General features: G+C 43.6%; 1 protein-coding gene and 1 long non-coding RNA gene across 2 annotated transcripts in view; one reads left to right on the forward strand and one right to left on the reverse strand.

The window, feature by feature from the left end:
* LOC142722928 (uncharacterized) overlaps positions 1-25,022 on the reverse strand; it is a 90,697-nt gene that overhangs the window by 27,948 nt on the left and 37,727 nt on the right. The gene's annotated exons all lie outside the window — the stretch shown is intronic.
* LOC142722925 (speedy protein 1-B-like) lies at positions 13,961-24,863 on the forward strand. The gene is made up of 8 exons (XM_075848913.1): positions 13,961-14,099; positions 15,949-16,020; positions 19,541-19,632; positions 21,085-21,143; positions 21,443-21,525; positions 23,527-23,695; positions 23,779-24,038; positions 24,173-24,863. The coding sequence occupies exons 2-7, from the start codon at positions 15,971-15,973 to the stop codon at positions 24,025-24,027; spliced, it is 702 nt and encodes a 233-aa protein (XP_075705028.1). The 5' UTR covers positions 13,961-14,099; positions 15,949-15,970; the 3' UTR covers positions 24,028-24,038; positions 24,173-24,863.

Here is a 25,022-nt window from a genome sequence, read left to right on the forward strand (position 1 = left end):
ACTGTATCTAATCCTATCATGTGTGATACTGTCTGCTGAGCCACTGTATCTAATCCTATCATGTGTGATACTGTCTGCTGAGCCACTGTATCTAATCCTATCATGTGTGATACTGTCTGCTGGGCCCTATCTCTAATCCTATCATGTGTGATACTGTCTGCTGGGCCCTGTATCTAATCCAATCATGTGTGATACTGTCTGCTGAGCCGCTGTATCTAATCCTATCATGTGTGATACTGCCTTCCGAGCCACTGTATCTAATCCGATCATGTGTGATACTGTCTGCTCAGCCGCTGTATCTAATCCTATCATGTGTGATACTGTCTGCTGAGCCACTGTATCTAATCCTATCATGTGTGATACTGCCTTCTGAGCCACTGTATCTAATCCTATCATGTGTGATACTGTCTGCTCAGCCACTGTATCTAATCCTATTATGTGTGATACTGTCTGCTGGGCCCTATCTCTAATCCTATCATGTGTGATACTGTCTGCTGGGCCCTGTATCTAATCCAATCATGTGTGATACTGTCTGCTGAGCCGCTGTATCTAATCCTATCATGTGTGATACTGCCTTCCGAGCCACTGTATCTAATCCGCTCATGTGTGATACTGTCTGCTCAGCCACTGTATCTAATCCTATCATGTGTGATACTGTCTGCTGAGCCACTGTATCTAATCCTATCATGTGTGATACTGCCTTCTGAGCCACTGTATCTAATCCTATCATGTGTGATACTGTCTGCTCAGCCACTGTATCTAATCCTATCATGTGTGATACTGTCTGCTGTGCCACTGTATCTAATCCTATCATGTGTGATACTGCCTTCTGAGCCATTGTATCTAATCCTATCATGTGTGATACTGTCTGCTCAGCCACTGTATCTAATCCTATCATGTGTGATACTGTCTGCTGAGCCACTGCATCTTATCCTATCATGTGTGATACTGTCTGCTCAACCACTGTATCTAATCCTATCATGTGTGATACTGTCTGCTGAACCAATGTATCTAATCTATCCATAGTTTATAGGGTCGTAGTGCTATAGATATGCTATGCTGTCTCCTATACACACATTTTTTTGGGGGCGGAGACATGTATTGGGGCTATTTCCCCTGACATTTTAAGCCCTGAGGGTATGTTCACACGGCAGCGTCCGTTACGGCTGAAATGACGGTGCTGTTTTTAGAAGAAAACAGCACCATAATTTCAGCCGTAACGGCATGTGCAGGCGTCTTTTGCTGCGTCCATTACGGACGTAATTGGAGCTGTTTTTCCATGGAGTCCATGGGGTCCCAATAAGAATTTTTGCATCGGGGCCCATGAGCCTTTAGCTACGCCCCTGCCTGAAGGGGTTAACTTGACTCTGATAACTTGTTGCAGCATGATGCTTTCTTGATTCCCCAGCACTCCGTGTTTCAAGGGTGCGTGAGTAGGCTTCCACGCCAATGTATAAAACATGGGAACTCAGCACTCCAAGGTATTATGCAATAAGTGATACTTTATTTCACATATAGCGAAAAGTAGTAATCCAAAAGTAATGGGACAATTACCTTACAGCGACTGAGGTCACAAGCGCAGCATATCCTTATCCACGGTCATAATACGTGTCTGAAGAAGGTCGAATGTATAGACCGAAACGTTAAAAAACTATTTTTGGATTACTACCTTTCGCTATATGTGAAATAAAATATCAGTTGTTGCAGCGTGATATCACACAACAAAATCCATTGAGAAATTATTGAAAAAGTCGAGAAGGCCTCAAGCATGGCTGACCTTAGTTATGTTCGACCACTGCGGTCGCACAGGGCGCCAGTCGCCACACCGCAAGAGGGGCGCCAGCGGGTGTGTGTATCCCCACGCCGTTGCAACTACTTGCTGCTAGCGGTAACACCGGGCATGAGGGCGGTGGCGCCGCTATCAGCTGCTGTGGCTGCTATAGCGGTAGCGACGGCACTATAGCAGAGCAGGGAGGTATCCCAGGACAGGAGTTTTCCCTGATGTCACTGTCCATATATGGACAGAGGCATCAAGCAGCGCTCCAGGAGCGGAATCCCCGGCCACACGGGGATTCCGCTCCTTCAGGGAGCTACAGTGGCGCTATCTTTACTGGAAGGGGGGGGTTTGCTATCTACAGGGGGGCTGTGGGCTGTGTGGCACTACCTACAAAGGGTAACTGTGCAGGGGCACACAAAATACCCAGCTTTCCTGGGTATCAAAAAAAAGTGTGGAAATAAACTAAGATATAACTTTTATTTAATCTAGCTAAAAGGATTAATCCTTTACTCAGACTAAATAAAAGTTATATCTTAGCTTATTTCCACACATTTATTTTATAGCTGGGAAATCTGGGTATTTTGTGTGCACCTGCACAGTTGTCCTTTTTTGAATGTCTATTGCCCGCCAGCTATCAGGGTCATTTCGTAGTCCTTGCACTACCGACAAGGGGGCTGTGGGCAGTGTGGCACTACCTACCAGGGGGCTGTGGGCTGTGTGGCACTACCAACCAGGGGGCTGTGGGCTGTGTGGCACTACCAACCAGGGGGCTATGGGCTGTGTGGCACTACCAACCAGGGGGCTGTGGGGCACTACCTACCAGGGGGCTGTGGGGCTCTACCAATCAGGGGGCTGTGGGCTGTGTGGCACTACCAACCAGGGGGCAGTGGGCTGTGTGGCTCTACCAACCAGGGGGCTGTGGGCTCTGTGGCACTACCTACCAGGGGGCTGTGTGGCTCTTCCAACCAGGGGGCTGTGTGGCACTCCCTACAGGGGGCTGTGCGGCACTCCCTACAGGGGGCTGTGCGGCACTCCCTACAGGGGGCTGTGCGGCACTCCCTACAGGGGGCTGTGCGGCACTTCCTACAGGGGCCTGTGCGCCACTCCCTACAGGGGGCTGTGCGGCACTCCCTACAGGGGGCTGTGCGGCACTCCCTACAGGGGGCTGTGCGGCACACTCTACAGGGGGCTGTGTGGCGCTATCTACAAGGGGGCTGTGTGGCGCTGTCTAAAAGGGGGCTGTATGGCGCTACCTACAAGGGGGCTGTGTGGCGCTACCTACAAGGGGGCTGTCTGGCGCTTCCCACAAGGGGACTGTGTGGTGCTACCCACAAGGGGCTATGTGGTGCTACCCACAAGGGGGCTGTGTGGTGCTACCCACAAGGGGGCTGTGTGGTGCTACCCACAAGGGGCTGTGTGACGCTACTTACAAGGGGGCTGTCTGGCGCTGCCTACAAGGGGCTGTGCGGTGCTACCCACAAGGGGCTGTGTGGCGCTACCTACAAGGGGCTGTGTGGCGCTACCTACAAGGGGCTGTGTGGCGCTGCCTACAGGGGGAATCTGTAAGTGGGGGGCTGATGGTCATTTTACTGTGAGTGGGGGGTTGATGATCATTTTACTGTGACTGGGGGGCTGATGGTCTTCAAGTGGTTTCCACCTCTGACCTCCAATTGAAATTAATAGGAGGCAGAAAATACCTGCGGCACCCGTTTGGAGCTTTTTTTTTCCTGCGTCTTTTGCATTCGCTTCAACAGCTTAAGAAAAAACACAAAAAAAAGGTCACACAACGCTGTTAGTTGCTGAAGGAATTTTGAGGCAGATTTTTTTTGCCTTAAAAAAACGTGTGTGAACATGCCCTACGAGTGGAGTGCTTGTTCTTAGCCGTTTTCAGTCTTTCTCAAAACAATTTTTGGTAGGGGGGCCCTGAGGAAATTTTGTTTTTCCAGTGCTGCCTCGAGTCCGAAAATGTTGGGAAACTCTGTACTAGGCTACAGGGTCCCGTCATAGAGCAGCTCAGTTCGTCATGGGAACGGGGCCTAGGTGAGTACAATTTTTGTTTTTGTTTGGGGGCACTGTCTACAAGGGGGAGGTGCGGGGACTGTATGGCACGATCTACAAGGTGGAGGTGAGGGACTGTATGGCACTGTCTATAAGGGGGTGGTGGGGGACTGTATGGCAATGTCTACAAGGGGGAGGTGGGGGGCTGTATGGAACGATCTACAAAAAGGAGGTGGGGAATTATGGCACTGTCTACAGGGAGGCTGTATGGCAAAATCTACAGGTGGCACTATACTGTGTGGGGGCCACTAAGCCGACATTATACTGTGTAGGTGTACTACAGATTGCATAATACTGTGGGCACAATTAGGGGACAAAATACTGTGTCCTTGAAGGGGTTGTAATATATTATATTATTAAATATTATTATTATACTGTATGGGGGCACGAAAGGGGCATTATGATTTTTTTATGGGTCATTTTTTTTTATTGATGGGGTGGAGCGCCGAAAGATCATTTCGCACAGGGTGCCATCTATCCTAGGGTCGATTCTGGCCTCAAGCACACGAACATATTTATGTCCTCCCTTTAATACTGGCGTAAATACGGGTCCTTGGTCACACGTATTCGACCCGTATTGCACCAGTATTTACGGACCCGTGCCCGTAAATACGGGTCCGGTGTCACCTGTATTCCACCAGTATTTACGGGCACGTTTTCGCTGCAAAATTGCACTGCACTAATCGGCAGCCCTTCTCTCTATCAGTGCAGGATAGAGAGAAGGGGCAGCCCTTTCCGCAGTAAAAGTAAAAGAAATTCATAAGGCCTGAAGGTGGAAAAAGTGGAAAATTATTCATCTTGTACTGATTTTATAACATGACAAAAACTGTCATTTTAACAGGGGTATGTAGACTTTTTATATCCACTATAGATTAGTGTTTATGATAGAGGCAAATTGTTTTGGGGCAGTGCTAAAGGTTAGGAAGCCACAAATGCTCCTCCAAATGAATATCATTGTTAACATTATTTGTTGGCATAAAATGCGCTAGGTGTGTAACCCGAAGAATATATTTTCCTATTTTGCCGTATGTTTTGTTTAATACGGTGAAATTATATTGTTTTTAATGTATTTTCCTTCTTATGTCTTCATAGGAGCAAACTAGAAGGAGCCACCAATGTTACGTGCATCTGACTGTTGAAATAAGTAAAAGAGGGGCCATTTTGCGCAACTTTATCAGTTAAGACTTCAGTATAAGTTTTTTTACAATTTTGAGATATCTTTAAGGTTGTAATTTTTAGAAGTGTATTCTTGAGTATAAATAATTCATAATCTATTTTGTTTATTTTCAACTTCCCAGTAGAATTCGCATGGAGGCTTCAATAATTCTTGATTCTGCAAAAACACCATCTCGGAGAGGACACGGTGATGAGGAGGTCCATCAGTCATACTCAGAGGCTGCTAGTCACGTTGAGGTGAGTTTTTATTGGAAAAAAATAAATTATAATTTATTTTTTGTCTTCCAGGTTTTGACCTTCTAGACCATGTTTACTAATGTAATTATTATTGGTGGGTATGGTCAAGGGAAGCAGGCAAATTTGACCCCAAGTTTGTACTAATATATATTTTTTCTCCTTCTCTTTCAGATTTTTAGCCACTGGAGAGAGTTATTTACATGGAGCGCGCTGGGCTATTTCCAACAGTCCCATAGACATAGAATTAAGGGTGACATCTGCCCCATTCAAGCTTCTCCTCACTACGGGGAATGTACAGTTACGAAGAATGGGGGTTTCAAGACCCCCGTTCTAGTGACCAGTGGTGCCCCAGTGATCAGACACATCACATATCCACATAATTGCCTATTCTGGGAATCTTCTGTTAAATAAAGTGTTATTGATTTATCTAGAAACATGTCTTTATCTTTTGTACTACTAGGGATATATAGTATAGTTGCTAACGATTTTGAAAAAGAAGGCCGCCTTATATTTTGCTTTTAAGTTCATTGGTTTATTTAACCACTATAGAATTGGGCCTCTTTAGTCAAATTTCCATCTTTTACATGCAACTGTGGAAGTAGATCATTTCATAGACATTATTTTAACAAAAACACATCTTCAAGAAGCGAAATGTACTTATGACTTTATAAACTTTATTTATTAGTACCATAGTACTTTAACAGCTTGTGGTGCTTTCAGGCCGCTTTCAGACTGGCGTAACACGTGTGCTTTTGGAGATCATGTTACAGACGCAACACCTGGACCTCCGTGTTTCAACAGAACTGGACTTAAGTTCGCATGGTGCTCTAACTCTGGTTCTGATGAAGTGCGGGAGGTTTGGGTGTTGCATCTATAATACAGGCAGTGACAGATTACCAGAGGGACGAATGGGGCGACCACCCAGTGCCCAAGTGCCTAAGTGGTTTAAGTGAGCATACGTTCTTTTATTTTTCAGGGGCGCAAAGTGGGCACTAATATTGGGGGAGGAGACATTACTCTAAGGGGGCATTAAAGGACTGGGTGGACACAAAAGGAAAAGTACTATTACTGTGTGGGGCACAAATGGTTACTATCTAGAGCACTATGTATGGGGATTTTGTGTAGAGAGTGGGGAATGGGTGTAAAGTGTGCTGAAAAAGAAAGAATGGAAACCAAAAAATACCCATGGAGGGATTTGACTCAATAGTGATGATACATATCAAAGTATTAGTACATTATATCAGTCCGTGTTTGTGGCACTATGAGAAGTCCGTAGTAATAACCAAGTAAGACTTGGTGCGTTGATCAAATACACAACTGGAAGAACACTACAAAGTGGAAAAATGATCAACTTCGACACAAAATGTTGGAGTATAAAAATATATAAATTCTATTACAAACAGACATGTCAGAATAAAAAGATGAGTCACACAATGAGAAGGCGTCAGCCTATGCTAGACCAAAAAGTAAATGTAATGGGCATGTTTATGCATATTTGTAGCACGATGCAGATACAAGTGTATATCAAAGTCCAAGGAGGACAGCCAAGCGGCATGGGAAATGCATCAGATAGTTGTTAGATGTGAGATAGTAGTCAAAATGTGCAGTGATAGACAGTACAGATATATAACTTATAGCCACATGCTAATATTACCTATACACATCAATAATGGTGCTAATGGTTATATGCTGCAAAATCCAAAGGACTGAATGACATCAAACTGCCAACATGAGATAACAGACGAGTGTAAGGAATAAGTACATACCAAAAGTCATGGTCTCGCATAGGAGGGATGCCAACACCCGACGCGCGTTTGGGCGAATGCCTTCGACTGGGGGTGGCATCATCCTAGCGGGACCTCCTCCAATATGCTACCTGGCCCATGTGTTACAGATCAAAAATCACCGGTCACAAGCGGAAGGAGGAGACCGACGACAGATAGGGGGTACAAAGATGGCCACCGCACCACTTCCGGAAGCCGTGTCATCAGGGAGGATGTGGGACAGTGATGTCTGAGTTGGATGCATTCATGACTAATCTGAATGTGAATACATTAAACCTGAAATTTACCTATAAATTCCACTGCAAACAAATAGAATTTCTAGATATTAAACTTGTCAAGGATATACATGACTTTCTGCAAAGCGATGTGTATCGTAAGGAGACCTCTGTCAGATTATTGTTACACTCTTCTTCTTCCCATCCCCCACAGACTATTCAGGCAGTCCCCATTGGACAATTTCTGTGGATTAGGAGAATCTGTTCATCAGACAAATTGTTTGAAGAACAGGCAGAGGACTTAAAAAATCGTTCCCTTAACCGCAGATATAGTATGAGGTCCATTGAAAAGGCATATCACAGGGCGAAACACACTTCTAGAGATGACCTCTTTCCAAAGAAAAAGACAAACACACAAACACAGGTAAGGTTTATAACCAGCTACCACTCAAGGTGGTTACAAATTAGGGAAATTTTTAAACGATATTGGCCCATTTTATTGACAGACCCTACACTGGAGAGATTCATCACCAGACACCCAAGCATTACAGCAAGATGCTCTAAAAACCTGAGGGACCACCTGGTGAGGCGCCACTACAATCCAATCAAAACCAAGTATGCTTTTGGGACTGAGGGCCCGAAATGGGGCTGTAATCCTTGTGGACACTGCATTGCATGTCCAAATGTAGAGAAGGCATCAACATTCACGAATGCCTCAGGTACAAAAATATACTACATCACCTATTCAATAACCTGCACCACAAATGCTGTAGTGTATTATGCGGTATGTCCCTGTCCCAAAATCTATGTTGGCCTTACATCCAGAGAATTGAAGGTCTGAGTAAGGGAACATATGTCCGACATCAAGCGAGCGACAGAAGTGGACAATTTGGAAGGTCTCAAACCAGTAGTCCGACATTTCAGATTACATCATTCCTGTGATCCATCTCAATTAAAGGTGAGAGGGATTGACCACATCATATCGGGTATGAGGGGAGGTGCTGTTAAACATAAGCTGGCACAATGCGAGACTTGTTGGATATGTACCCTTGGGACAATGTATCCACATGGCTTGAATGAATCTCTGAGCTTCGCACCGTTTCTATAACCATTGACTCCTAGCGGGTCCTGATTTTTGAATCATGCCATGTATTGTATTTTTCATGTTGTTGATTACCCTCTCCCTGTCTTCCTTTTTCCTTTACAGGACTGGATACATATAGCCCTATAAAGGATTTATTGAGGTGACTCAATAGGAAGAACGCAAGAAGAAACCGGACACTATTTGAATACTGCTACCGTATACGGACGTGTCCTTTGCTTCAATATTCTTGTTTCTCCCTAAGCAGTCATACATACACTACTGTTCAAAAGTTTAGGGTCACTTAGAAATTTCCTTATTTTTGCAAGAAAAGCACAGTTTTTTTCAATGAAAATAACATTAAATTAATCAGAAATACACTCTATACATTGTTAATGTACTAAATGACTATTCTAGCTGCAAACGTCTGGTTTTTAATGCAATATCTACATAGGTGTAGAGAGGCCCATTTCCAGCAACCATCACTCCAGTGTTCTAATGGTACATTGTGTTTGCTAACTGTGTTAGAAGGCTAATAGATGATTTGAAAACACTTGAAAACCCTTGTGCAATTATGTTAGCACCGCTGTAAACAGTTTTGCTGTTTAGAGGAGCTATAAAACTGACCTTCCTTTGAGCTAGTTGAGAATCTGGAGCATTACATTTGTGGGTTCGATTAAACTCTCAAAATAGCTAGAAAAAGAGAGCTTTCATGTGAAACTCGACAGTCTATTCTTGTTCTTAGAAATGAAGGCTATTCCATGCGAGAAATTGCCAAGAAACTGAAGATTTATTACAACGGTGTGTACTACTCCTTTCAGAGGACAGCACAAACAGGCTCTAACCAGAGTAGAAAGAGAAGTGGGAGGCCCCGCTGCACAATTAAGCAACAAGACAAGTACATTAGAGTGTCTTGTTTGAGAAATAGACGCCTCACAGGTCCTTAACTGGCAGCTTCATTAAATAGTACCCGCAAAACGCCAGTGTCAACATCTACAATGAAGAGGCGACTCCGGGATGCTGGCCTTCATGGCAGAGTGGCAAAGAAAAAGCCATATCTGAGACTGGCTAATAAAAGGAAAAGATTAATATGGGCAAAAGCACACAGACATTGGACAGAGGAAGATTGGAAAAAAGTGTTATGGACAGACGAATCGAAGTTTGAGGTGTTTGGATCACACAGAAGAACATTTGATTGACGCAGAACAACTGAAAAGATGCTGGAAGAGCGCCTGACGCCATCTGTCAAGCATGGCGGAGGTAATGTGATGGTCTGGGGTTGCTTTGGTGCTGGTAAAGTGGGAGATTTGTACAAGGTAAAAGGGATTTTGAATAAGGAAGGCTATCACTCTATTTTGCAACGCCATGCCATACCCTGTGGACAGCGCTTGATTGGAGCCAATTTCATCCTACAACAGGACAATGACCCAAAGTACACCTCCAAATTATGCAAGAACTATTAAGGGAAGAAGTAGGCAACTGGTATACTATCTGTAATGGAGTGGCCAGCGCAGTCACCAGATCTCAACCCCATAGAGCTGTTGTGGGAGCAGCTTGACCGTATGGTACGCAAGAAGTGCCCATCAAGCCAATCCAACTTGTGGGAGGGGCTTCTGGAAGCATGAGGTGAAATTTCTCCTGATTACCTCAGCAAATTAACAGCTAGAATGCCAGAGGTCTGCAATGCTGTAATTGCTGCAAATTGAGCATTCTTTGACGAAACCAAAGTTTGAAGGAGAAAATTATTATTTGAAATAAAAATCATTATTTCTAACCTTGTCAATGTCTTGACTATATTTTCTAGTCATTTTGCAACTCATTTGATAAATATAAGTGTGAGTTTTCATGGAAAACACAAAATTGTCTGGGTGACCCGAAACGTTTGAACGGTAGTGTATATGAGTGATATACTTATTAATTTTGTATCATATTAGTGTTTTGATTCTTGCCCTCTCTTCCCAACCTTTTCCCAGCTCTCCTCCCTGCCCTTCCTTTTCCCTTTCCACCCTCCCTTCTTTTCTTTTCCTTTTTTCCGTTTCGCACACCATGCATGTAATTCATACTCACGTTGTTATATATACAAACATGTCGTTTGCATTTTTTATTTACAGAGCACATATGTGTTTTCATGTCACGTCTCATTTTTATATATACACATATATAAAATTGTTCACATTGAACAGATATACACTCCACGGATTATGATCCTATTTCTGGTTCTAAATATGTTCCCTCCATACACACATTTACTTTTATCCCATCCATAGCGTGTTTACCAATATATCCATTCACTCACATGCCCCGAAACCCCCCCCCCCTCCCTCTTCTTTCTATGGTCGGTTGTCTTTTTAGTTCATCTTTCACTTGTTTATTGTTTGATTTTGGCTTTTTAATTTTGTCACACATCGGTCCCCTAGTTATTGCTTTCATCCTGGACCGTCTCCCTTCTCTTTCTTCACATGCGGTTTTTATTCTCACTACATATTCACACCATGTGCACCTTCACCATTTTCTGTTTCAGCATTTTGCTATATACATTGGCTTGATCACCATCATCATCCCTTACTGTAGGACATTCCCCACTTTTCTTCAAAACATTATATGCATACACAAAACAATGTTTACAACATGTCTAGATAGTATCACACTCATGTCCACTCTGTTCTCTGCTTCCTGGTTACGCATTAGGTACCTGCTACAATCCCATCTGATGTTTTGTGAGTACGTCACATATACTTTCCTTTTTTCCTGATCTGACTTACTGGACTCAGCGGTGGGCCGGTGCGCAGATGGGGGGGAGTGGCTTACGCACCTTCCGTCTGCTCTGTGTTCAGACATCGCTGTCCTACATCCTCCCTGATGACGCGGCTTCCGGAAGTGGGGCGGCGGCCATCTTTGTACCCCCTATCTGACGCCGGTGTCCTCCTTCCGCTTGTGACCGGTGATTTTTGATCTGTAACACATGGGCCAGGTAGGATATAGGAGGGGGTCCCGCTAGGATGATGCCACCCCCAGACGAAGGCATTCGCCGAAACGCGCGTCGGGTGTTGGCGTCCCTCCTATGCGAGACCATGACTTTTGGTATGTACTTATTCCTTACACTTGTCTGTTATCTCATGTTGGCAATTTGATGTCATTCAGTCCTTTGGATTTTGCAGCATATAACCATTAGCCCCATTATTGATGTGTATTGGGGAATATTAGCATGTGGCTATAAGCTATATATCTGTACTGTCTATCACTGCACATTTTGACTACTATCTCACATCTAACAACTATCTGATGCATTTCCCATGCGGCTTGGCTGTCCCCCTTGGACTTTGATATACATTTGTGTCTGCATCCTGCTACAAATATGCATAAACATGCCCATTACATTTACTTTTTGGTCTAGCATAGGCTGACGCCTTCTCATTGTGTGACTCATCTTTTTATTCTGTCATGTCTATTTGTAATAAAATGTATATATTTTTATACTCCAACATTTTGTGCCGAAGTTGATAATTTTTCCACTTTGTAGTGTTCTTCTGGAAAAGAACCAAAGATGTCAGTGTGTCGAAATGCAGACAAGTCATGGCTAGGAGAAGTCGTCTTGGCGGTCTTGGCTAGGTGAAGAATAGAAAAAGGAAAAGTGACCTACACTGTACATAAAATTAGTGCCAAACAGCCACAATTATATCAAAAAAAAAAATATCATCTTTTATGCTGCAGTCAAAACAATCATTAAAACCAATGATGAGTCTCGCAAGAATCGGCATCACAGGAGCACACTAACTAGACCCCTAAGTTAGTTCAAACCCCTGACCAGTTCCTTAAATAATTCCAGACCCCAGACAAGACCCCTAAATCAAACCCAAAATTAATAAAACCCCAGATTAGACTAAAGGAAATTAACTCAGACTGCTCTATTTACTTACTGTTCCTCGCTGGCTTCTCTGCTTTTTGGGCGCCGCTGCACGCATGGTCCTGATGCCAGCCAGCACAAGGACCTTGTATGTACCGCAACACACAACATCCTGGCGGTGACTAAAATCAAGACCCTGTGTGGCGGGCTGTGAATAAATGCAATATATCTTATGCCTGACTTTCATCTGAATGGACACCATGTATTTTTGGATTTGTGGATGCGTCAAATTTATGAGAGGCCTGCAAGATGTTAAATGGTAAGGCCTGATTTACACGAGCGTGTGCGTTTTGCGCGCGCAAAAAACGCTGCGTTTTGCGCGCGCAAAAGGCATTTGACAGCTCCGTGTGTCATCCGTGTATGATGCGCGGCTGCGTGATTTTCGCGCAGCCGCCATCATAGAGATGAGGCTAGTCGACGCCCGTCACTGTCCAAGGTGCTGAAAGAGCTAACTGATCGGCAGTAACTCTTTCAGCACCCTCGACAGTGAATGCCGAACACAATATACACCAACCTGTGAATAAAAAAAGACTTTCATACTTACCAAGAACTTCCTGCTTCCCCCAGTCCGGGCTCCCAGCCGTTGCCTTGGTGACGCGTCCCTCTCTTGTCATCCGGCCCCACCTCCCAGGATGACGCCGCAGTCCATGATACCGCTGCAGCCTGTGATTGGCTGCAGCCTGTGCTTGGCCTGTGATTGGCTGCAGCTGTCACTTGGACTGAACTGCCATCCCGGGAGGTCGGACCGGAGTTATCGGTAAGTCAGAACGTCTTTTTTTTTTTACAGGTTCATGGATTTTCGGAGCGGAAGTCACTGTCCATGGTGCTGAACCAGTTTAACGCTTTCAGCACTGTGGACAGTGACTGTCTCCTGACGTCGCGTACCCGAACATTTTTTACCGGTTTCGGTCAAAACGAGTTTGGCCGAACCCGGGGAAGTTCGGTGCGCTCATCTCGAATTTGACACTCCGTTTGGATGTTTGTAAACAGAAAAGCACGTGGTGCTTTTCTGTTTAAATTCAGGAGTTTGACAGCTCTTGCGCGAATCACGCAGTTCGCACGGAAGTGCTTCCGTGCGGCATGCGTGGTTTTCACGCACCCATTGACTTCAATGGGTGCGTGAGTGCGCGAAAAACGCACGATTATAGAACATGTCGTGAGTTTTTTTCTGCGCACACGCGCTGAGCGCAATTCACGCATCGTCTAAACTGCCCCATTGACTAATATAGGTGCGTACGACATGCGTGCAAAGCACGCGCGTCGCACGCGCGTATATTACGTTCGTGTAATTGAGGCCTAAAGATGACATCCTCCGCCAGGTCAGACATCAGTCAACATGCTTCTAACTCCAGCACCTACACCAAAGTTACATACATTATATATCAATGTTAAGAATCTGGAGCACATGAGGTAAATGTAGCACTAAAACACTTAATATACATGACCATTCTGCATTACCCATGGAAACAACATAGTACAACATGGCAGCTGCCACAAATGACACTAGATGGAATAAGGTTGTAAAATACAACGATAATAACGTTTTTCTAAGCAGTAATTTAGAAGCTTTATGTTAAAACGCACCATGACATTATTTCAGTGTACTTTCCCTTTAAACTTGCTGAGGCATGAATCATCATGGCAAGTGCCGCAAACAACAACCAATAGAATCGCAGGATTTTAATTTAAAGATAGAGAAAAATCATCAGTTGGTGCCAGTCTGCGATTGCTCTTTTCAGAGATAAGACAGGCTCCATTTTGTTCTTCAAAGCGACTTGACAAACGTTTACTTTTATCGGAGGAGAAGACACTACTGCGTATCTGCGTCTTCTGAGAGACAACACCAACTGTCTTCAAGACTTCACAGGTAAAGTGCCGCCATTTACTAACCATAATGACCACGTCATCCCAGACACAGACACAGACGCTTCTTCCACTACTGAAATTGATTGTATTTTATTAATAAACTCAAAGGTTTTCACCTAAATACCCAAAATCTGGATAAACTAAGGAGACAAGAGTAAAATAACCCGACGTATCATCTCCTTCCTCAGATCTTTCTGATGGATCCCAAGCTGTAGGACCGTATGCTTATTATTATTCTGTATTTAGAGAGGTTTCCATTCTAGAAAATGATATCAATAGGATTTTCCACCATATTCTGATCAGTCTGCCAGGACCATCACCCCATTTCTTCACTTTTACCCTTCGTAGTGGCAATCCCCCCCCCCCCCCCCCCCCGGTGTGCAGGGAACTACAACATAGTCTGATTAATTGATTACACAATGCTGTCTCTTCATTCTCAGGATCGCAGGGGTCCCGGAGATCAGACCCCACTAATCAGAATGTTATGTCATATCCTAGTAATATGCCATAACACTCAATTATGAGTAAACCCCTTTAATATTCATAGTATATACATTTTATACCTCAGTGCAGCTGTCCTGTGATTCTTCTTTTTTTATTTTCAACCACGTTTTAAAATGGGTCCGGGGATATGGATAATGTAAGAGGGATGTTTATTGTGTTTTTCCTATAATATATATATATATATATATATATAATATTTAGTATGTGTGTAGTAACATATCTTATAATGCAGAGGCATAACTTGAAGCTCCTGGTCTCTAATGTAAAATCTGTAACAGGGCCCTCTCTATACCATGTGTCATTTATAATACTGGTGTCTTCTTATGGAAGAGGGGATTTTGGGCCCCCTATGGCAGTTGATCCTGGGTGTGACTGCTACCTCTGCACCCTCTATAGCTACGCCCCAGTTATAATGTCAGTCCAGCGCACATATTACATGTTTATATTAATATACGATTTTGTACTGTGACTGTGTGGCACGGAAGGGGTTAAAGGAGGGATATATCCTGCTAGGGGTGGGTCTGTCCAAGATAAATTTAGGTGGGCCATGGGTCCTATAAGCATAGAGGGCACCCGCCCCACTGAACGTTTTTTGGGTAGTTTTTGGGGCGGTCTTGCACATCCTCCCCTTCTGGGTTTATAAGGCGAGGGCGGGCAGTCATCTTCCTCTTTTGGCCATTACTTGTCCCACCCTCCCTCCCTATTTGTTTTGTGTTGAACCTAATTTTTCTTTAAAAAAAAAAACCGAAAATAAAAGAGAAATATATATATATAAATAATTAATTATACAAAATGTTTTAAATAAGAGACAAATATAAAAAATAAATAAATAATATATATATATATATATATATATATTTATTTATATATATATATATATATATATATATATATATATATATATATATATATATATTTGTCTCTGAAGCACTATGTGTATTTTATACGTAATTATACTCCGTACAATTGTCATGTTGTTTAGTGACTCCAAGTTTGTAAAAGGAATTGTAGTTTTTCTGGTCATGAGGCATTTGATTCGTTTGTAAACTCATGTCACAGCAGGCGGTAATTTGATATTAAAAGAATTGACCTACATGCCCTTCCTTAGGCGGGCTGGCATACGGGTATAATAAGAAAACAGTTTATTTTGAAAATACTTAAATAATAAATAATTAATAAAGCTGTGGACGACCCTCGTGTCAACCCACGTTTAAAAGTTTAGTTGTGTGTCGTTCAAATTACTTGTATGGTTTATGTATAATCCACCCCAGCCTGTACATGGTATTGGTATGCGCACAGTCAGTCACATTGCCAAATATTCATGGTAATATTCTCTTCTCTTTAAGTTTCCCAGGAAGAGGAGAAGAGATGGCGAGGAAGAGGAAGAGAGAGATGGTCACTCTTCATGTGGACGAGACGTCAGTACAAGATTTTATATCACTGCAGTCACTACATATCAAATCCATACTAAGGGTATGTTCACACGGCAGCGTCCGTAACGGCCGAAATTACGGGGCTGTTTCCAGGAGAAAACAGCCCCGTCATTTCAGCCGTAACGGCATGTGCAGGCGCTTGAACGCCGCGTCCATTACGGACGTAACTGGAGCTGGTTTTCCATGGAATCCATGGAAAACTGCTCCATTTACGTCTGAAGAAGTGACATGAAACTTCTTTGGCGCGGGCATCTATTTACGCGCCGTCTTTTGAAAGCGACGCGTAAATATACGCCTCGTGTGAACAGACAAACGTCAGCCCATTGCTTTCAATGGGCAGATGTTTGTCAACGCTTTCAAGCTGTAATTTCGGACGTAATTCGGGGGTTAAAATGCCCGAATTACGTCCGTAAATAGGCCGTGTTACAAACCATTACAAATCTAATCTATCAGCTTCTTATTAACCTCTTCACCCATGAGAATAAACGTCCTATAAGGGTGACGCGTCCTTCTACCAAGGCCATACAAAGCTTAAAGGGAATGTGTCGCTAGAATTTTTTTATTTTTTTTAGTTAAACAGTTAGTATATAAATGATTACACATTGTTCTAATTGTTTTAATTTTTTCAAAAGTTTGAAAATATTATAAATTATATTCTAATTTATAACATTTCCATGTGCTGGTAACTAGAGGGAGCAATTCCCAAAATTGCAGCATTGGCATGTGGTAAAGCAACCTCATTGCCTTATGCTGCAAAATTGGAGAAGACACACTCTCTCCAGTAAAGCTCATTTGCATATATATAAAATAGGTCATAACTTGGCCAAAAATGAACGTTTAAAAAAAACAAAAAACTTTACTGTTATCTACATTGCAGCACCGATCACATGCAATAGGAGATAGGAATTTGAGAATCTGGTGACAGAGCCTCTTTAAACATGGATTTTACTAAGATTTCCCTGTCATTTATTCATTTCATTTTTAATTCATTGTAAACTTATTAACACATAATTGTCTGTATTTTATATTTTTACATTGGACTGCTGACTGTAATATCTATTTCTTCGCCAAACATGGACTCCTTGGATTGCTTTTCAGGGTTCTGACTCCTATAAAGACATTATACGAGAGCTGAGTACTGCGCGGCAGCCTGAGTAGCGCTCTTTACTTTGAGGGATGTCATGGTGGGACACCCCACTCACTTTAATCTGCTCCTCACCCTCCTCTATTTCTTTTTTTTTTGTAACTTTCTCTTCGTTCTCTGTACTCAGTGGCGGATTAAGTAGACCATGGGCCCTGGGCTGTTACCCAAACTTGGGCACCCCTTCCTCACCGCCGCCCTGCCGCACCGTAACTATTTTTAACACTACTTTTTGGGGCAAGCATTAACAGTGTTACGATTCCCCTAGTCACAGCGCGGTGTCCCTACATACTGACAGTATCACACTGTGCAGGGACACATCCTCCTGACAAGGGGAATTGTCTATCAGTCCTGGACTGCAGAAATACTTTTTGTGAAATACAAGGATTTTCTATAATAAACATGTCAGGAGAGGTGACAGATTCTCTATAAATCTAGTGACTCACAGGTGACGACGTAGTTTTTTTCCTCTTCTCCATCCAGTCCAGACTTCATGACGACTTTTCCCGGCCATGACCCATTTCTGCAGAATTTGCCACTCAGATGTCTTTGGCTCCTCACTTTTCCAACATTTCCACACCTATAAACAAAGATAATATTATCATGGTGCAACATACTGTGCCCCTAAATATAATAGCACCAAACACTGCGCCCCTGAATAAAATAGTACAAACACTGTGCCCCTAAATATTATAGCACCATAGACTGCGCCCCTGAATATAATTGTGCCAAACACTGTAGATAGCACCACACACAGCCCCCTGTAAATAGCGCTACACAGTCCTCCCCCTCTGTAAATAGCGTCACATAGCCCTCCCCCTCTTGTATATAGTGCTACACAGCAATCCCCCTTAGATATAGTGATACACAGCGCTCCCTTCTATATAGTGCTATACAACAATCCCCGCTTGTATATTGTGGTACACAGCGTCTCCCCCCTTGGACCTGCAGCTCTTGTAATTGCTCAGTATAATGTCCCCCATAGCTGCCCCCACAGTATATTGCCACCCATAGCTGCCCCCACAGTATAATGCCCCATAGATGTGACACAGTATAATGCCCCATAGATGTGACACAGTATAATGCCCCCATAACTGCAACACAGTATAATGCCCCATAGCTGAGACACAGTATAATGCCTCCATAGCTGCGACACAGTATAATGTCCCCATAGCTGACACACTATAATGCCCCATAGCTGCTACACAGTATAATGCCTCCATAGCTGCGACACAGTATAATGCCCCATAGCTGACACAGTATATTGCCTCCATAACTGCGACACAGTAAAATGCCCCCATAGCTGTGACACATTATATTGCCCCCATAGCTGCTACACAGTATAATGTCTCCATAGCTGCCTCTACACAGTATAATGCCTCCATAGCTGCTACACAGTATAATGCCTCCATAGCCGCAACACAGTATAATGCCTCCATAGCCGCAACACAGTATAATGCCCCATAGCTGACACAGCATAATGCCCCATAGCTGACACAGCATAATGCCCCATAGCTGACACAGTATAATGCCCCATAGCTGACACAGTATAATGCCCCATAGCTGACACAGTATAATGCCCCATAGCTGACACAGTATAATGCCCCATAGCTGACACAGTATAATGCCCCATAGAGGTGACACAGTATAATGCCCCATAGAGGTGACACAGTATAATGCCCCATAGCTGACACAGCATAATGCCCCATATGTATGTACCTAATAAAAAAAGAAAACATAATTGCTTACCTATCCCGGTTCCCACGACGGTGGGGGATGCGATGCTTCTCCTCCTCTGCACTGTGCTGTGCTGTGAGTGACTCCGTGCAGACAGGCGCGATGACGTCACTACATCGCGCCTGCCTGCACCGAGCCGCTCACAGCAGAGTGAATGCTGGAGCGAGGCTCCAGCATTCAACCAAACTGAATCTGCGTCCTGCGGATGCAGATTCAGTCGGAAGCAGGCAGCGCGGTAGCGCTGCATAGTTTTTTAAGTTTGTGTGCGGTTCGGGCCGCGATGGGCCCCCTGGCAGCCTCGGGCCCCGATGGGCCCCCTGGCAGCCTCGGGCCCCGGGCGACCGCCCGAAACGCCCACATTATAATCCGCCATTGTCTGTACTCTTATGCGGCTGTTGAATCCGTCCTCTTCGTAGGGGGCCTGGAGTCATGTAGACTACTCTCCTGCGTGGGAATATTGCCTTTCACAGCAGTTCTTTATATGTACGCTGCATTTATACTTTCTGTACTCTTATGTAATTCTGTACCCCAAATGTTTTACAAAATGGACCTTTTCGATCATGAAAATAAAGATTTTATATTTTTACATTGGACTGCTGACTGTAATATCTATTTCTTCTATCACAGTTCGCTGACCTACATGATAGACGAGTGCCGGAAGAGGAGGAAGGAGCATACCCTGCAGCCAGAAGAACGGACTGCTTTCTACAATCTCCTCGGTAAGAGTCACTGCACCTTCCAATGATTCTGACCAGACACAACGAGGGGGATTTATTAGGACTGACGTTTCATACCCCGGTCTTAATAAACAGTTCGCTGGATTAGGATGCGACACATTTAATAAGAAGCTAACGCCTCATAAAAATTTTGCTGCATCTTTCAGCTGGCTGTTCACCACAATCGTGGGGTAACAATTGCACTCACAGGGTGTGTGAACGTGATCGCAGCCCTATCCCTTTTCTCCCAGGATCGGACATAAGATAACAAATATATATATGCTCACCGTTCCTCTTCTCCCTATGCCCTCTCAGCATGCTACGGCTCATACAACATACAGGGCCATATATGTGATGCAGCACTCAACGACCTCAGTGCTGCGTCACATACAACGCTCTGCGCCAGTGCCTTGTATGAGCTGTGGTCCGCAGGGAGAGCCTAAGGTGACCCAGAGGGGAGAAGCGACGTGGAGCGTTGAGGCGAGTACATTTTTATTTTATTATTTTGATGTATTGTCCGATAGGAGGGGAGGGGGAATTTGATCACACAAAGTGAAATCTTCTGCTGTAATTTACATTTGTTCTCATGTACAAACATATGACAATTTATTCTAAAAATAAGCCATCAATATGTTATCAGTGGGGGTCTGGCTCCTGGCACCACTATAGTAAGCAAAGTAAAGGAGCTGCAGTGTTCCAGCGAGTGTTAGGCTGTGTTCACACGACCTATTTTCAGACGTAATGGAGGTGTTTTACGCCTCGAATTATGTCTGAAAAAAACGCCTCCAATACGTCGGCAAACATCTGCCCATTACTTTCAATGGGCTTTACGATGTACTGTGCCGACGACCTGTCATTTTACGCGTCGCTGTCAAAAGACGACTCGTAAAATTACAGCCTCGTCTAAAGAAGTGCACTTCGTGGGACGTTATTGGAGCCGTTTTCTCATAGACTCCAATGAAAAAAGCTCCAAAAACGTCCGTAAAAAATGCTGCGAAAAACGCTGCTAAAAACGCGAGTTGCTCAAAAAACATCTGAAAATGAGGGGCTGTTTTCCCTTCAAAATCTTATCGCCGGGTGCCGGTGGGAAGAGAGGGAGCTCCCTCCCCCTCTCCAAAACCACTCAGATGCGGCGCACGCTATTTAGCGCCGCATCTGAGGGGTTAAACGGGTGAGATCGATACTAATATCGATCTCACACATTCGAGCAGGGTTGCCCCAGCTCTCAGCTACATCTGGCAGCTGAGAGCAGGGAGATTTAACGGCTCCTTGATATGTTTATTTATCCTGATGCAGCGCAGTGAAACGGCTATTGCATCAGAATAAAGCCCTCTAATGACCGCCGTGAAAAGGCTAATCGGCGGTCATTAAGGGGTTAAGCATTTACTTAACCTTTAATTCTTTGTATATAAACTATTTTGGATTTAAAGAATTTGAAATGAACTTTTTTCGTAGATGATGAGCACATCCAGCTGTTTTTGGCCAAGGACATCTGTTTGAGGATTTCGGACAAGGTAATTTTATAATGACAAAACAAATAGACAATCAGCCAGATATAGACATGACTGACAAGAAAGATCAGATTTGAATAAAAGGGTTTATGTGGCATTAAGAGATATTCTACTTTACATCTACATCCTTGGTAAGATAATAATATTAGATTCAGAACAATGAGGATAATCCTGTGATTTATGTGTTAGGATTATGCACCGACATTAATAAACATATAAATAGAATCACCACATAAAGATAAGACATAAGAAGAGACCATTTCTCTATCTCCAAATTCTAACTTCTTGTCTTCTTCCACTAGTATCTGCTGGCCATGGTCCTCGTGTATTTCAAGAGAGCCGGACTGCGTACCGAGGAATACAGAGAGAATTTCTTTGCATCTCTGTGAGTATATTCACGTATTACATGTTTGAAGGAATACTCTCAAGTAGTTGTGGATCATGTGCTTTCAGGGTCACCATCAGGGCAGTACAGTTGGTACGGCAGTCAGGGGCCCGGCCACAATGCTGAAAACTTCTTAGTAACTGTAAACATTTCCATCAGGGCCCCAGCGTTAGTTACTTGGAGAAAGGAACGGACCCTTCCGTTCCTTCCTTGGAAGTAACTGTAACACTGGGACCCCGAGAGGACAGTAGGGGAAGCTGCTGCATGAGAAGCATGAAAGCAGCTCCGTGTGGAGAGAGCCGCCCACCAGACATTTAAAAATTGCGGCAAAACTGCCTTATTTGTGCCGCAATTACAAAAATTACATTAAAAAATAATGGAACAAAACATGAAAAAAACTGTGCTTTTAGGCTATATTTTCACAGTGCAGTTAAATCAAGTTTTTGCTGAGATTTTGCAAAAAATGTAATTTGACTGCACTGTGTGAATAGACCCTAAAGGCCGTTTTACCGGCAGATAATCGGAAGGTGCAGCCAGCGCTGTTGAACGAGACATCGTTAATTAAGGCCCGTTTGCTCCTGTCACACGGAGCTATGGATGGAGACGAGTGGTCGTTACTCGGATCCCTCGTCCCCATACGTTATTATCATTTACACAGGGAGATGTGCTGCCGACAACGATAATATTTCACTTTTTTAAAACGATACGACCAGCAGATGATCGTTCATCTTGTGTTCGCTGCCCTGTTTACACGGGGCAATTATCGGCAACGAGCGTTATATGAATGCCTATGTCTCCTATTTTTGGTGCTGTTGCACACTGAAAATCCACTACAAATTACAATACAATTTATGTGAATGGGGTTTTCAAATCCGCATTCACATGCAGCAGAAAAAAATCTGCATGGGCTTTAGGGCATTCTGCTGATTGTTAAATCAGCAGCATGCCTATTATGTTGCAAAATTGGCACGCATTTCACCCTTTACAATGCAAAGGGTTAATTTGCTGCGAATCCTTAGCAAAATCTGTAAAGGTAAATTCACACGTAGCATAAACACTACGGATTTTCCGCAATGCATTTCATTTTGGAAAATCCATAGCGTAATACAGTAGCAGCAGAGTGGATGAGATTTGAACAAATCTCATCCATACGCTGACTAAAAATATACAGAAAAACAGTTCATAAATTGACCTGCGGAGCGTTTTTTTAATCCGCAGCATGTCAATCTATGCTTTGGAATCGCTGCTTTTCTGTTGCGAGTTTTCCCAATTGGATTTAATGGGGAGGTAAAACCCGCAACAAATAGCAGATGTTGCAATTTTTGTGGTGAAAAAGCTGCAATGTCAGGGGCTTCCCATTGCCAGAGTCCCCAGGCAGAGCATCACAAGCAGTCTGCCCATGGACTTTGGCCCAGGTAAAGCCCCTGACGTCTCTGTTCATTTATGGACAGTGACTTCAGGAGTTTCCCCAGGGCCGTTCCCCAGGCGACATATCCCATTGTGTGCCACATGTTTTGGCTGAATTCAATAAAATCCAGGGTATCAACTGGTCACTGACTGCTTCATGGTTTCGTTCTCTATAACTTGAACAAAATCAGTTACTGCATATAACGTACAAACGTGAGCGCCCCACTTTCCGTTGTCCACCCACGGTAATGAAGGGGGGACCCAATATCTTTGGCTGTATGGGGCCCAGAAATTCCTGTTTGCGGCCCTGTGTGCTTTACATTAGCTTTATCCCTTATAGGTTGCAAAACAATTATGGTCATGTTTTAGCAGTAAAATAAAAATATTTTAACATTTTAATATCCAAAAGACAAAATATCAAACCTATAGATTACACTATGTAGCCTTCTGACTTTGGGGGGAGGGGTCATTCTAACATCCTTGGACACCATCGCTATCATTTATAGTAACACAAGTTTCCTTTACATTGAGATATAGACGTATACAGTGCACTGCTCTTCCATGTGTCATTAATAAATTATTACTTTTTTTAAGATTTCTAGCGAACCAGTTTGAGGAGGACGAGGACTTCAGAGACGAGATCTACGCGTGGGCCTTAGGAAGTGACTGGGAAGTGAAGACAGAAGAGCTGCATCACCAACGCGACCAGTTGCTCCGCCGGATGGACTTTAGAGCGTGGGTGGCCCGGACCACATGTGATCTGGTCAGTAATAGAAAACAGTGCCGTCTTTGATTAAGAGTCTGTGATGAGAAGCCAATTTTACCTCATTTACTATTCCATTTTAGATCATGGCACAAGACCCTTTCCACTGGGCATGGATGAGAAACAGGCAAATCCATCACAGCTGGGCCATACGTGCGTCAAGGAGAAATAAAGAGGAGTTTTACACCCGAGGCCCATGGAAGAGCGCGCTGTCCTGTGCCCGTTGTAGAAACATCATTTTGCATCCGTGCATGTGGAAAGTGGAACGAAACATCATTAGCCGGATAGACACAGCAGTGGACCCGGAGACACCGATTGAGGTCCCTGACTAATAATAACGCTGGTAAGTAAAATGTTGGTGTTATAAAGAAGTAGGTAAGAAAAAATGATCACAAAAGTGCGAAGTAAAATTCAGTAATGGATCTTCTAATCCACATGTTGATGAACAATTTCTCTTGTACCTCTATTCCCACCCAGGAGGTTCTGCTGCCTGATCCACAAGAGAGATGAAGACCATGATGGATGACCAAACATGAGGAGCAGGTAATGTATAACACATGCATGCACGCACACAAAAACACATAATAAATACATACACACTAATACTTACACACACACATATAGAACTATACACAATCATACTCACTGACACACTGCACATAGTAACACAGTCACTTTTTACATTTTCTGGCTCTATTCCTTGTATGGGGGAATCCACAGATACACATGTATACTGTACACGCGCACATACGTTATATAGCGTTAACCTCTCTTAGTATGCCAGAGGAAGGACAGTACAGCGGCCATGGTTTCCCTGCAGGTTTCCTCCACTGGGGGTTTTGCCTGTCCTGAGTGTCGCTCTACGCTCTTTGTGAGTGATGGGAGGTAACACACAATCACAACACACACACATACACACAACAATAAAATTCACATAGTTTAACACTCCTTACGTTGTCTGAGTCATTTCTTGTATGAAAGTGACATATGGTGGTCTGTGTGATGGGTTTGTGATAATGTCCTCCCTTCTGATCGCACTGGAGAAATTTACTGACACTATCTGAGGGACGTCCGCTCATCATCGACATTCAGGAGAGGCATCAGCAGAAGTCTAGAGGAAAGAAGACATTTACAAATCAATAAAGAAATGCATTTATTGGATGTAAGGTTCATGGGTGGGCGTTAGTTAAATTGTAAAATTAAACAACTTTCTAAATAGTCTTCATTAAAAATGTTCTACCATTTTGTTGCTCTAGAGTCTGTGCAATTCCTATACATAGCTGGCTGTGCTGCTGCTTTTGTCATAGATCTGACAGCTCACTGCTCG

This window comes from Rhinoderma darwinii, unplaced genomic scaffold, assembly GCF_050947455.1.
Source record: "Rhinoderma darwinii isolate aRhiDar2 unplaced genomic scaffold, aRhiDar2.hap1 Scaffold_541, whole genome shotgun sequence".
Lineage (NCBI taxonomy): Eukaryota > Metazoa > Chordata > Amphibia > Anura > Rhinodermatidae > Rhinoderma > Rhinoderma darwinii.

Bases quoted from the DNA above. Each gene is read 5' to 3' on its own strand.
- LOC142722925 (XM_075848913.1), top strand. From the start codon at position 15,971: ATGGCGAGGAAGAGGAAGAGAGAGATGGTCACTCTTCATGTGGACGAG. The intron at 21,144-21,442 runs GTAATTTTATAA...TTCTTCCACTAG, and splicing joins GTTTGAGGATTTCGGACAAG to TATCTGCTGGCCATGGTCCT. The intron at 23,696-23,778 runs GTCAGTAATAGA...ATTCCATTTTAG, and splicing joins CCCGGACCACATGTGATCTG to ATCATGGCACAAGACCCTTT.